Below are 14,837 nucleotides of genomic sequence, written 5' to 3' on the forward strand. Positions count from 1 at the left end.
AGATATGGCTTGTGGGGTGATTGACTTCTCCTCATTTCTAAGTTGGAAAATGAGTGAAGAAGGAAGATTGCATTTCACCAGCTAAACTACCTCTGCAGACATACTCAGCGGCCACTTTATTAGGTAAACCTGTACATCTACTCGTTAATGCAAATATCCAATCAGCTAATCGTATAGCAGTAACTCAATGCATAAAAGCTTGCAGGCATGGTCAAGTGCTTCAGTTGTTGTTCAGATCAAACATCAGAATGGGGAAGAAATGTGATCTAAGTGCAATGATTGTTGGTGCCATACAGGATGGTTTGAGTATCTCAGAAACTGCTGTTCTTTTGGGATTTTCACACACAATAATCTCTAGATTTTATAGCGAATGATGCAAAAAAGTAAATAAAAACACTGGTGAGCGGCAACGCTGTGGGTGAAAACACCTTGTTAGCGAGAGGAGTCAGAGGAGAATGGCCAGACTGGTTCAAGCTGACGGGAAGGAGACAGTAACTCAGGTAACCACACGCTACAACAGTGGCATGCAGAAGAGCACCTCTCACATCAAACCTTGAAGAAGATGGGCTGCAGCAGCAGGAGACCGCGAACATACAGAAATACACCTCCTGTACCTAATAAAGTGGCCACTGAGCATACGTCCAGTGCTTCACTCAAACCCAGCACGACCTTTCCCGATAGCCATTCAGCTCTCAGTTGGGAACATCCACCAGGTTACAGCTGGTGGTGTGATCCATCCCTTGGGGGAATGATAGGGACCCAGAGGCATACGGACACAAAGACGCATCATGGCCCAGGCAGACTGCCAGCCAGCACACTTGACAGGGAGATGATGCACGGCAAAGTGGAAGCCCTCAGAGGGCAGCACAAGATGGATGAGATCAACGCTCACTCTTTCATCATCAGTTTGTGGCCGCTGACAAGCAAAGTGATCATCTCTGCATCTGCAGAAAGGCGTCAGAGAATTAACCTTGTCACGTGCCTCTGATCTATCTTACAGCTCACGGAAAAAGGTATTTACATCCACACAAAAAACACTTCACAAGAGTAAACATGAGAGATTCTACAGATGCTGGAAATCCAGAGCAACACACACAAAATGCTAGAGGGACAGCAGGTCAGGCAGTATCTATGGAAAGGTGCAAAGAGTTGACATTTCAGATAGAAACCCTTCATCAGGGCTGGAAAAGAAGGGGGAAAATGCCAGAACAAGAAGGTGGGGACGGGAGAGAAGTACAAGTTAGAAGGTGATGAGTGAAGCCAGGTGAGAAGAAAGTAGGTGGGTGGGGTGAGATGAAGGCCGAAGCTGAGAGGTGATAGGTGGAAAAGGTAGAAGTAGGAATTGAACTGACTTTATTTCTTACATCCTTCATATACATGAGGAGTGAAAATCTTTACATTATGTCTCTGTCTAAATGTGTAATGTGCAATTTATAGTAATATATAATAATAAATAGTATGTACAAAAGGACAGTCGATACAACATAGAAATACAGTGGTATCGGCATGAACTAATCAGTCTGATGGCCTGGTGGAAGAAGTTGTCCCAGTGTCTGTTGGTCCTGACTTTTATGCTGCGGTACCGTTTCCTGGATGGTAGCAGATGGAACAGTTTGTGGTTGGGGTGACTCGGGTCCCCAATGATCCTTTGGGCCCCCTTTTACACACCTGTCCTTGTAAATGTTCTGAATAGTGGTGGGAAGTTCACATCTACAGATGCGCTGTAATATTAGAATCTGATAGGAGAGGGGAGTAAAGCACAGGAGAAAGGGAGGGTGGGTGGGGCCACTAGAGGGCAATGACTGGCAGGTGAGAAGGGAAAAGGTTCTTCATAAGATATCTGATCAATGGAATGGTTAAGCACCTCATTTAAATAGAAATGTTCCTAGGTGATGCAATTCATATGCCAATCAAATAAAATTGCTGGATCTTTTAATAATCTGCAGCATTGCTACTGCTGATCAAAATAATTCTCCTCTGGATATCACTGCTGTTATTAATACTCACCCAGACTTCTAATATTACACATATTATTAATTTCCTGTTGCGGCCTACATTAATATTCACCGAGGGAAAGGTTGAATAGGTTAGGATTTTTTCCCCTGGAGTGCGGGAGAATAAGGGGAGATCTTTATTTATTAATTTTATTTTCATTTAGAGATACAGCATGGTAACAGGATATTTTAGCCCAGTGATTCCACACTGTTCAACCACACCCATGTGACTAATTGCCCTAACACTTAGTGAGGCAACACTTCACCTGCGAACTTGTAGGAGTCTTCTATGTATCCGGTTCTCTCATCACAGCCTCCTCTGTACTGGTGAGACCCAATGTAAAGTAGAGCATCTCCATTTCATCTGCCAAAAGCCGAATTTCCTGGTGGCCAACGCCTTTGATTCCTAGACCCACTCCTGTTCCAACACGTCAGGCTATGGCCTCCCCTTTTGCCATGATGAGACCACTCTCAGGCTTGAGAAGTAACACCTCATGTTCTGTCATAGGTGGCCTCCAGCCTGATGGCATGAATATTGATTTCTCCTTCTGATAATTTATTTCTCCCCTTTTCCTCTTCTTTTATTCTTCACTCATTCTAGCCTCTTAAAACGTCTCCTCACCTGCCTGTCACCACCCCCTAGTGCCCCTCCTTCATCACTCTCCAACGGTCCACTCTCCTCTCCTGTCAGACTCCTTCTTCTCCAGCCCTTTACCTTTTCCACCCAGTTAGCTTCACCTACACCTCCTAACTATCCTCCTTCTCCTCCACACCCCCACCTTTTTCTGTGTCTTTCTCCTTCTTTTCCAATCCTGAAGAAAGGTCTCAGCTGAAAACGTCAACTGTTTATTCATGAACTGCTGAGTTCCTCCAGCATTTTGTGTCTGTTACTCTGGATTTCCAGTATCTGCAGAATCTCTAATGTCTATAACCTGCTAACCTGTACACCTTTGGACTGTGGGAGGAAAGCAGAGCACTTGGAGGAAACTCACAGGGTCATGGGGAGAATTTACAAGCTCCTTACAAAATACCAGTGGGAGCTACAGAGATACAGTATGCAAAAGTATTTATTATTTCCATATTGATATTGTAATTTCCTGAAATTTTCTATGTATTGCACTGTACTACTGCTTCAAAACAAATTTTACAACATATGTCAATGACAATCAACTTTATTCTGATTCTTACCTTGGCTGTGCTAAGTATGAGTGACCCAGTAGGTTAGTAAGGCAGTAACCATAGTTATGTTCAGAAGTAATGACCTCACTAATAATCTCCAGAGGTACTTCAATGGTCATTATAATACTCCCATTCAGCCCATACTAATGTCCCCAAAGCCACAAGGGCATTATTAATCACCATCTGGGCTGTCTCTGTTGCTATATTAATATTCCCAGTTATTTCTGGAATGTGCTGTGTGAGAAGGTGGTGGGGTCAGGAACTGTCACAACATTTAAGCTGTACCTTGGAATCACACAGGCAAACATGGCTATGTGTGAGTATGGAGGGCTACTTTATAGAAATGGTGGGCTGAAAGGTCCTTTTCTGCGCTGTCTCTGTGACTCCAAGCCTTTATATTATAGCACATGGAAGCCATGCTCTTGGAAGATAATCACACTGGAATACTGTTACTAGATGTACTGATACTTAACCAAATTAATTCTCCCATTTTCATCCCTCTCCCTCCTGGTTCCATCCATCCACTGCCCACCATCTCACCCAAACTCCTCCATCCAATTCCATGTGCCCTATACCTTCCCCAAAGGTTTCCATTACCAGCTTCCTTACTTAACATTTATTATTATTATTTATTATTTCCAGCACTGGTAACCCTGTGTCTGTACTTAATACCAGCCTCTCCCCCCACCCCTCACAGCTGACTTCCTCTCCCTCTATTTTTTGATTCCTTCTCTGTTTCCCAAAAGTCTCCAACTCCCTCTCTTCCCTGGGTCCATCTGTCACCCCATGTCCCTCCTCAGTCCGCCTATTACCTACCAGACCCTGATCTCACCACTCCCCTCTCTCCACCTTATTCTGAGCGATTCCCATTTCCATTGTGAAATTCCATGCAGTGAGGAGAGGCCTGATAGAGGCCGATAAAATAATGAGAGGTACAGAGAGCTGAAATCCTTTTCACAGGGTGGACATTTTTAATACTAGACGCCATGCATTTAGGTGGTTGCGAGGGGGAAGGTCAAAGGAGATGAGCAGGGCAAGTTTTTTTTACAGTGAGTGGTGGGTGCCTGGAATCCGCAGCCAGGGCCGACGGTGGAAGCAAACACAATAGAGGCATTTAAGAGGCTCTTAGATAGGCACGTGAATGTGCAGAGAATGGACCATATGCAGCAGAAGGGATTATCGTAAGTAGGCATCATTAGTTTAATTAGTTTGGCAGAACGTTGTGTGTCGAAGGGCTTGTTCATATATTGTACTGTTTGATGCTCCATGTTCGATGTCTGCTATTTTTGTCATGTTTACTACTCCACAAACTAATAATGTCGGCTCAATTTCATGCTGACACTGGTGCGTGAAATAGACTCCATAGCTTCCATTGGCTCATGCATAGACATGGCCATGTCTTTGCAATAAAAATTCTTCAATCTATTAACTGGTGGATTAGTAGCTTATCATAATTTCCTGCCGCTTCAACATCTGTGGTGCCAAGAGGGATTTAAACCTGGGCAAGCAAATTAATCGAGTTCCCCTTAATTTGCCCTGCAGAATGCAGGGAACATAGGAGTCACTGTGCCATTTTCCAAATTTAAATAATTACTTGCTCACCCACAGTTTGCCCGCCCCTCATCCTATTCTGTTCTATTCTAATCTATAAAGCTGGGGCTTTATAAGGCATTGGTCAGACCGCACTGGGAGTATCGTGAGCAGTTTTGGGCCCCTTATCTAAGAAAAGATGTGCTGGCATTGGAGAGGGTCCAGAGGAGATTCACAAGAATGATCCTGGCAATGAAAGGGTTAACAGATGAGGAGCATTTAATTGCTCTGAGCCTGTATTCATTGGAGTTTAGAAGAATGAGGGGAGATCTCATTGAAGCCTGCTGGACATTAAGAACTTAAAAGTACTGCTGATCCACCGCATCAGTGATTTGCTCACTGGTGCAGAAACGGAAGGAGCTGGACTTGGTGCAGATCGTGCGGCTGCCTGCCATCAGAGAGGCATCAGAAGAGTCAATGCGCAAAGGCGGCATGCAGCTGCACAGCAAGCGATCGTCTGAGTCACCTTCCTTGTGATCGCCAGATCCCGTCGGACATTGTAAACGTGGAATGCTGCAAGTCCAATTCACAAGACGGTGGCGGGCGGCAGGGAGCTGCATGGCCTGAGTCGTAGCAAGGACTAGGCCTTGTTAGCCGTGGTGTCACCTGCTTATATCCACCCAGGAGAGAGGGGTCAGTGCAGCTGGGGACCATGTGGTGTGGTGTGGCATCCAAGCTGAAGCTGGTGCTGTTCATTCAGCAGAAGACAAGCCATTCGGCTGCAGATTGCTACAACGTTCATGGACTCAGAGTCTTGGACTATATATCTCTCTGGCTATCCATCCCATAGGATGATGATGCTTCCTTTCAGTCAGTTAGTGGGGTGACCCCACTCCTCAGAAAGGAACAGCGTGTGCGTGAATGGATTTTAGGTGAGTAGGGGGTTGCACAGGTCCAGACCCACCCTCTCGACATCCTCTCCCGGATCCAGTGGGACGGTGGGTCCCAGATGGCTGGGGGAAGTTCAGTTGCAGTGAACGGCCAGACCAAGCTTCGATGCGAGGAATGCCCTTTCCGCGCTTCACGGCACGTGTTTGCCGGATGGCCTTTGACCCTACGAGAGGGTTCATCCGCCCTTTGACAGGTCTTGTTTCTCGTCCTTCAGGGTGTCTAGCCGCCCTCCTCACCAGGCAAGCCTGGGGGTGGGGAGCTGGATTAGTCGCCGACCACCCGTCCATGCGACAGGCAGTACTGGGTTACATGGGACCAGTAGCGCTCAGACCAGTGACCTGGACTACATATATTTTTTGTGTGACTGTATTTTGCAGCTATCTTTTATATGCTATATGTTTCTTGGGCTGTGTATGACTGTGTTTTGCACCTTGGGCCTGGAGTAATGCTGTTTTATTTGCCTGTTTTGTAGGGGTATTCATGTATGATTGAATGACAATCAAACATGAATAAACTTGAACCTGTCGAATATTGAAAGGTTCTGGTAGAATGGATATGGAGACAGAAGATGTTTCCTGTTGTAGATGTGACTAGGATCAGAGGGCATAACCTCAGAATAGAGGGATGTCCATTTGGAACAGATGAGGAAGAACTTCTTTAGCCAGAGTGTGGTGAATCTTTGGAATTTATTGCCACAGACGGCTGCAGTGAGCAACTCATTAGGTATGTTTAAAGCAGAGGTTGATAGGTTCTTCATTAGTAACGTTGTCAAAGGTTATGGGGAGAAGACAGGAGAATGGGGTTGTGGTGAACTATGTGCCTGTCTGGACACGCCCCCTGCTGACTGCTCCTGTGGCTCCTCCCACAGGCCCCTGTATAAAGGCGATCGAGGTCTGATCCTCTGCCTCAGTCTCCAGGATGTAGTATGATGGTCACTCACTGCTGGTTCCTTCTTCAGTCAATAAAAGCCGATATCTCACCTAACGTCTCAGAGTGAGTTATTGATGGTGCATCAGGGGTTGAGAGGGATAATAAATCAGCCATGATTGAATGGCAGAGCAGACTCAATGGGCCAAATGGCCTCATTCTGCTCTTACATCTTATGGTCTTATTACATTTGCTGATTTATCTCCTTGTGACTGAATTTTATTAAGAGCACATATACTAAAGCAATGTTTTAGTGCCTGTAGAGTGCTCCTTCTGAAAGTTTTTCTCAGCACTCAGTGCCTTTGTATTTTGACATCAGAGCTGTGCTGAACACATTTTAACATAAACTCAAAAAATATCCTTTGTGGACACAAGGGAACAGTATGGGACTCAAAAACAATCGAAGTCCAATGTCCTCTTCATCTCCTGCCCTGACACCCTCCCTTATCAGAGGGACCCATTACCTGGAGCTCTAAGCCGTGCCTGAAAACTTTCCATCCTCCACACACCCTCTCACAATGAAACATGAAGCTCAATTGATTTGTTTCAGTTGCTTTGGAAAATGTTACGTACACAGAGGTTCTACCACACAGTGTGTAACTCCGGGCCCACCCCACTGGATAGCTTGGACCTCATTTCTGAGAGAATTTCACAATCAAGATGAGTTTTCACAGCCAAGGTCCCCCTCACATACAGCTCATTAAAGCACTTTTACTCAGGCCTATACAACTTCCAGCACAGTAATCATCAAGACTCACTCAGTTTGAGAGAGTTGGGAAGGAGGGGTGGGTGGTGGAGGGAAGAGAGAGAGAAAAACAAGGGTGTGGAAGAGAAACACAGAGACAGAGACAAACACTGTTTCATTTAGCTGTATACATGAAGATTAAACTTGGACTTGAGATACACGGACAGAGAAAAAGAGATAGAAAGAAAGACAGAAAGAGAGAGAGAGAAAGAGAGGGAAAGTTGCAGTTGATAGGACTTAATCCTAAAACACGAACTGTTACCCATATTTAAGTTTGCTGACAATACCAGCGTCATTGGCCAAATCAAAGCTGGTGTCGAATCAGCATATAGGAGCAAGATTAAGAGTATGGCTGAGTGCTGTCACAACAACCATCTTTAACACAATGTCCGAAAATCCAAAGAGCCGATTATTGACTGCAGGAGGAGGAAACCAGTCCTCATCAGAGTATCAGAGATGGAGACAGTCAGCAACTTCCTCGACATTATCATTTAAAAGGATTTGTCCTGAGTCCAACGTGTAAGTACCATTACAAAGAAGACACAGCAGTGCCTCTACTTTCTGGGAGGTTTGCACAGATTTGGTATGTCATCTAAAACTTTGACAAACTTCTACAGATGCGCAGTGGAGAGCATCCTTACTGGTCGTATCATGGCCTGGTATGGCAACACCAAAGCCCGTGAACAGAAAAAGCTACAAAAAGTAGTGTCCTCATGAGCATTGAGCACATCTACACGGAGCGCTGTCACAGGAAAGCAGCATCCCTTCTCTCTGCTGCCATGAGGAAGGAGTTATAAGCCCCACACCACCAGCTTCAGGAACAGTTATTCCCCCTCAGCCACCAGGCTCTTGAAACAAAAGGGATAACTTCACTCAATTCGCTTGCCCCGTCACTGAACTGTTCCCACACATTTGGACTCACTTTCTAGGACTCTTCATTTCATGTTCTCAATATTCATTGGTTAGTTATTATTGTTTTCTTCTTTCCTTTTGTGTATCTGTACTGTTTGTTGTCTTTTGCATGTTGATTGCATATCTGTTTCTGTCCTATGCGGATTTCCATTGATTCTTTTGTGATTCTTTCTACTTACAAAGAATGCCTGCAAGAAAATTCATCTCAGGCTTGTATATGCTGACATATGTATACTTTGATAATAAATATACTTTGAACTTGAACTTTGAACTCCACAGGCACTGAGTATTCTGCTTTAATTTCAGATTTTCAGTGCTTGCAGTTTCTTTTATTTTCCATTTTTTTATTTTCATAAGAGGGAGAAACTGGGCAAGAGTCAAAGTGACAGACAGAAAAAAATTAATGGAAATTAAAGTTGATTGCTTCTAATTGGGCAATAAATTGATAATGAAAGCAGCAGAAGAAATGGTAATAAGTAAAGGAGAACAGAGAGAGATGAAGATTTAAAAAAAGAGACAGAATTAATACTAGGAGGACACAGTCTCACTGAAAGAGAGGTGCAGACAACAACCTTGCTTCCGAGGAAGTGGTCACAAATATCCTGACTTTCTGTACCAGAGACTGAGCCCAGAAATTCGAGCAGGTGGAGTCAGTCAACACACCGAAGGGTGAGACGGACTTGTCTCTGATTGTGTTTAGTTTGCACCAGTGACTTTTACTCCCCTTTGCTGAATGGGTATAATTTAGTCGCATTCAGTGTGTTGTTTAAGTGTTTGTGATGCTGCTGTAAGCAAACTGTTCCTTGAACCTGTACTTCACCATACTCACTGCATCATGACAGCAAACTTTGTTTTCAGCTGCTGAGTTCCCACCCTCCGACATACCCCCATTAGACCATAGGTCCATAGGACGTAGGAGCAGAATTAGGCCATTTGACCCATTGAGGCTGCTTCACCATTCTATCATGGCTGAATTATTATCCCACTCAACCCCAATCTCCTGCCTTCTCCCCATAACCTTTAAGACCCTTACTAATCATGAAACATATCAACCTCTGCTTTATAGATACAATAGGGACTTTTAAGAGGTACATGGAGCTTAGAAAAGTAGAGTGCTATGTGGTAGGGAAATTCTAGGCAGTTTCTAGAGTAGGTTACGTGGTCAACACAACAGTGTGGGCCGAAGGGCCTGTAATGTGCTGTAGATTTTCTATGTTTCAAACATACCCAATGACTTGGTCTCTACAGCCATCTGTAGCAAAACTTCCACAAATTCATTACCTCTGGCTAAAGAAATTCTTCCTCATCCCAGTTCTAAAAGGATACCCTTCAGTTTAAAGGCTGGGCCCTCAGGTCCTTGACTCCCACACTGCCGGAAACATCCTCACCACATCCACTCGATCTAGGCCTGATCTCCTCTCCCCACAAACCCTCTGTGTCTCCGTCCATCTTACTTCAACACCCACTTCAAAATGCTTTTGATTACCTATCCTAATATCTCCTGTGGGTCAAAGTGTTTTTTATTTGATAATGGTGCTTGTGACATTAAAGGAGCTGGACAAATGGATGTTATTATTGTTTGAAACTGGCACATGAAACAGTGGGAAAGGTGAGAAATAGAGCACTTGCTGTCCCCACGCCACCAGGTTCAGGAAGAGTTATTACCCTGCAACCATCAGCCTCCTGAATCTGCATGAGACTAACTTCACTCACCCCAACAGTGAACTTATTCCACAAATTATAAACTCACTTTCATGGACTCTTTACAAAACATTTTCTCGATATGATTATTATTTTTAACTTGGACAATCAGTCTTCGTTTACACACTGGTTGTTTGTCAGGCTTTGTTTATGTATCGATTTTCATAAGTTCTATTGCATTTCTTTGTTTTCCTGTAAATGCCTTCAAAAATGAATCTCAAAGTAGTACACGGTATTCATACTTCGAATATAAATTTTACTTTGACTTTGCTTCCAAATGCCACCAGAGTGGCCTTTAATGAGATGAGATCTTCTATCATGTCTATCTTCCTTCAGGGACCAGTAACAATGTCAAAATCCTTTGATTCCACTCTACGCAAGTGTTGCTGGTGTTCACTGCTGTCTTACCTATCACCATCTCCTGTCACATCAGGCACGCCTCGTTGTATGATGTCACGTGTCGCTGACACATCCGGGATCCGGTTCATGCTCCGAGTGTACAGGTTAAGGCCTCCGTCGGTCATGTACCTGGAACAGAGCCCAAAAGTCAGGAATATGATGGAATACTCCCCAATTCTATGGATGACTGTAATGTAAACATGATCCTTTCTCATTACTACCATCAGGGAGGAGGTACAGGAGCCTGAAGACACACACTCAAAATTTTAGGAGCAGCTTCTTCCCCTCTGCCATGAGATTTCTGCACAGTCCATGAGCCCAACAACATTATCTCGCTACTGGGCTTCTGCATTACTTTGTAACCTATAACAATTTTTAAATCTTGCACTGTATTGTTACTACAAAACAACAAATATCATGACATAAGTCAGTGATAATAAATGTGATGCTGATTCTGTCAAGAACTCTTAAGAAAAGATGCAGTGATTTACCAGGATCACTGGTCTAGGTCTAGAGAGCATGTCTTATGAGGATAGGTTGAGGAAGCTAGAACTTTTCTCTGGAGTGAAGGAGGATGAGAGGTGACGATTGAGGTGTGCATGTCAGATATACACTGTAGATGGAGTGGACAGCCAGGATGGAAATGGCTAATACTAGGGGGCATTTTAACATGATTGGAGGAAAGAATAGGGGTGATGTTAAGAGAGTTTTTTACTCAGAGAGTGGTGCGCGTGTGGAATACACTGCGGGGGGGGGGGGGGGTTGGTTGATACAGATACATTAGGGACATTTGAGAAACTCCTAGATGGGGAAAATAGATGATAAAACTGAGGCTATGTAAGAGGGAAGGATTAGATTGATCTTTGTGAAGGTAAAATGTCAGCACATTATCATGGGCCAAAGGGCTTGTACTGTATTCTAATGTTTTATGTTCTATATTCTAAGCTTGGGCACCATCCAGGGCAAGGCAGCCTGCCCTACTGACACCTCACCACCAGTCCAAACATTCACTCACTCCTACTGGCACACAGTGCCTGCAGCGTATACCATCTCCAGAATGTACTGCAGTTACCTGCCTGGACTTCCCAGCCCTGTGACATCGAGCACAAAGGAGGACAAAGTCAATGGGTTCACTAATCCTGCATCTCTTCCAATTCCCACACCAACCTGATTTTCTTTCTCAAAGATCGGGTACTGGCTGAAGAAACATCCGACCTGGCAAACGCTCCCAAGAAGAGTGGCACGTAAGCTGTGTCCGAAGACAGGATGACCTTATGCTTTTCCTCCAGTTTCCTCTCACATTCCCGAGACGTGAACGGATTAGGGTTAGTCAATTGTGGGGTGATATGTTGGCACTGGAAGCATGGAGACACCCACAGGCTCACAGCATGTCGTCGGACTGTGCTGATCACCGATGCAAACAACTGTACGTTTCTGTGTTTCAATGCATATGCGACAAGAAAAGCTGATCTAATCTCAAACTGACTTGGAAGTATGTCGGTGGCCTGTCCCCATACCTGTATCTCAATCCTAGAACCTCCTTCCCCAGTTATACCGTGAGAGCCCCTTCATCAGTGTCCAACTCTAGTAGTTAAAGATACCAGCTCACCGTCACCTTCTCAGGGGCAACTAGAGATGGGTAATAAAATGCTGACCATGCTCTTATCTCCCAGACCACAAAGTAGATGTACAAGGCAACTTTTTTTTTTAACTCAAAAGTGGTAGGTGCCTGGAACGTGCTGCTGGGGTGCAGATGGAGGCAAATGTGTAAGAGATACTTAGCAGGCACATGAAGGGAGGAATATAGTTAATGCCCGAAGAAGAGACTAATTAAAGTCCATTGGTTTAATTAGCTTGGCACAACATCTGTTCGGTGCCGTACTGTTCAACATTCTTTGTGAAGTGTGAAAATTGCCAGCTGACAGCGTGGTGCATGTGGATTCAGTAATGGAGAAATGTGGCAGACAAGAGGCATGGATCGAGTGGGCAGTCAGAGTCTTTTTACCAGGGTATAAATGGCTAATACCAGGGGGCATCGTTTTCAGCTGATTGGAGGAAAGTACAGGGGGACGGCAGAGGAAGTTTTTCTTCTTAGACAGATAGTGGACGATGCATGCAGACGTGGTCAAGAGGTTTATTTGTTGTTCAGACCAAACATCAGAATGGGGAGGAAATGTGGCCTCAGTGACTTTGACCACAGAATGACTGTTGGTGCCAGATAGGGTGGTTTGAGTATCTCAGAAATTGCTGATCTCCTGGGATTTTCATGCACAATGACCTGTAGAGTTTATAGCGAATGGAGCGATAAACAAAAGTTATCATCCAGTGAGCAGAGTTGTGTGTGTGAAAGTGCTTTGTTAAAGAGAGGGGTCAGAGGAGAATGGCTAGACTGGTTCAAGCTGACAGGAAGGTGGCAGTAACTCAACAGAAGAGCACCTCTGAATGTACAACACATCAAAACTTGAAGTGGATGGACTAAAGCACACTCAGCAGGTTAGGCAGCATCAGCAGGCAGAGAAAGAATTAACAATTCAGCTCTTGTAACCTTTATCAGAACAGGGCTGACTGGTTTGTTCCTATTGACAGCTGCCACAGAACCTCTGGGGTCAATAATCCCATTCTCATCCACGACAATTCACCATCTCCATGTCTTTGGCTGTTATGAGATAACTAATAATTAAACAGTGCCAGCAGGCAGGAACAAACACAACCAGAGTTCCCATGCTCAGGCCTATGATTCAGAGGTTGGACAAGCACGATCTTGGCCCTTGCAAGTCATGGGAGGTTCAAACCCCTGCAGAGATACCACGCATTTCATAAAGCACTAAATGGGCTGTGGACACCCTTGTCACCACTTGGAATTGCTCTGGTCCTAGCATAAAATACTCCTGCTAAAGTAGTTTACAACTTTATTAGATTTTATTCATCTACTTGTTATGTTTTGTAACTTCAGAAATTAATCGAAAGAAAAAGAACAGGAGCCCAGGAGAATGTGTATGCTTCGCTTTTATTTTAGTGAGGCGCACTCTTATGATGTGGTGACGTGATGACATTGACCATTCACATACTTTTACATATAAGCCATAATGAATTATGTCAACACAAAGAATGCTTAATCAAACAATACATTTACAATATTACTGAAATATTAAATAGACAATATTGACCCTTGCAAGTCGTAATTAGCTCTAAACGCCAACTCAATATGGAATCCACCTCACCTTGTATACAGTATGTAATAGACATCCACAGCAAGGTCAATCTTGAACTATCACATTCAGGACTAAGGGTTTAATCATTGAGGAGGATTACTTACTCTTGTGGGATAATGTCTTTCCTGACATGAGGGGTCACTCTGCTGGCAGGAGAAACTTGTGGCTGTGAAACAATCTTAGGTTCTGAAGACTCCTCCATGGTGGTTGTTGGAGTTGACTCTGGAAATGCAGAAAATGGTTCTGACAGCTCTGGGCACTTTCCTTCTGAATGTGTTGGAAAGCTGCACAATGTGCCGATAGGCAAAGCCTCGAGCCAATGCTTTCAGTTTGAGCTCCCCTAGATGACCAGCATGTAACTCCTCCAACACTTTAGCTCTCAGCTTGGATCGTATAACAACATTAAGCCCCACATAAGGCACACTCTATTCAGGGCGAGTTCATTTGGGTGCTGGTAAAAATGGGGACATTGGAATTTCTGCTGCAATTCCAGCCATTTTAGACTGCCATATAGTCCTGAGACAGTACTGGGTCTTTTCCAGTTTCCCTTTGGATCATCTCTGTCATAATAGGAAGACTTTTGATTTGCATTACAGAGAAAATATAAAGAGTAATATCCTCTTTTATAAATTTTTCATGTATTACTTTTTGTAGGGTAAACAGGACAATCCATCAGTATTTCAATGATTAGTTGCCCTCTTGAATCCGATCCTGTAATTGCGTCCTCCGAGGAACAGAATCCATTTCTGTATTCATGGTGTTGCTGTGAGTGGAAACCCTTCTGTGGATTGAAAATGGACACTTGTGGTTGGTGGTCAGTAATGAGGATGAACTCATTCCCAAGCAAGTAGTGGTTGAAGTGTTTTACACATCAAACCAGACTCAAGGCCTCTCGGGCAATCTGTGCGGAAATTTTCTCCGCTACGATAAAGGAACGTAATGCAAATGCAATGGGGTGTTCACTTCCATGACTCAAAATGTGTGACATGACAACCTCTACCATAATGTGAGGCATTACGGACAGGCTTCAACGGACAATGTGGATTAAATTGTGTGAGTACAATGTCTGATGACACCATTTCCTCTGCTTTTTAGAAAGACACATCACAGTGCTTTGTCCATTGCCATTTCTTCCTGATCTGTAGTAATGAGTTCAAAGGGTGGTTGGCAGGAACTTGTATAGTAATTGACAAATCCTAAAAAGGACCACAATTGTGACAAGTTCTTTGCCCTTGGGGCATCCACCTCTATTTGAATTTTCTCAGCACACTTGTGTAGTCCTTGTGC

At 44.1% G+C, this 14,837-nt stretch overlaps 1 protein-coding gene across 3 annotated transcripts in view; it reads right to left on the reverse strand.

Moving 5' to 3' along the window:
• nav3 (neuron navigator 3) overlaps positions 1–14,837 on the reverse strand; it is a 449,774-nt gene that overhangs the window by 137,886 nt on the left and 297,051 nt on the right. For all 3 annotated transcript variants that reach the window (XM_059977545.1, XM_059977548.1, XM_059977547.1), the window contains one exon: positions 10,348–10,467. In XM_059977545.1, coding sequence (XP_059833528.1) covers positions 10,348–10,467 — 120 coding nt within the window. The remainder of the gene's footprint in view (positions 1–10,347; positions 10,468–14,837) is intronic.

Source organism: Hypanus sabinus, chromosome 8 (assembly GCF_030144855.1).
Source record: "Hypanus sabinus isolate sHypSab1 chromosome 8, sHypSab1.hap1, whole genome shotgun sequence".
Lineage (NCBI taxonomy): Eukaryota > Metazoa > Chordata > Chondrichthyes > Myliobatiformes > Dasyatidae > Hypanus > Hypanus sabinus.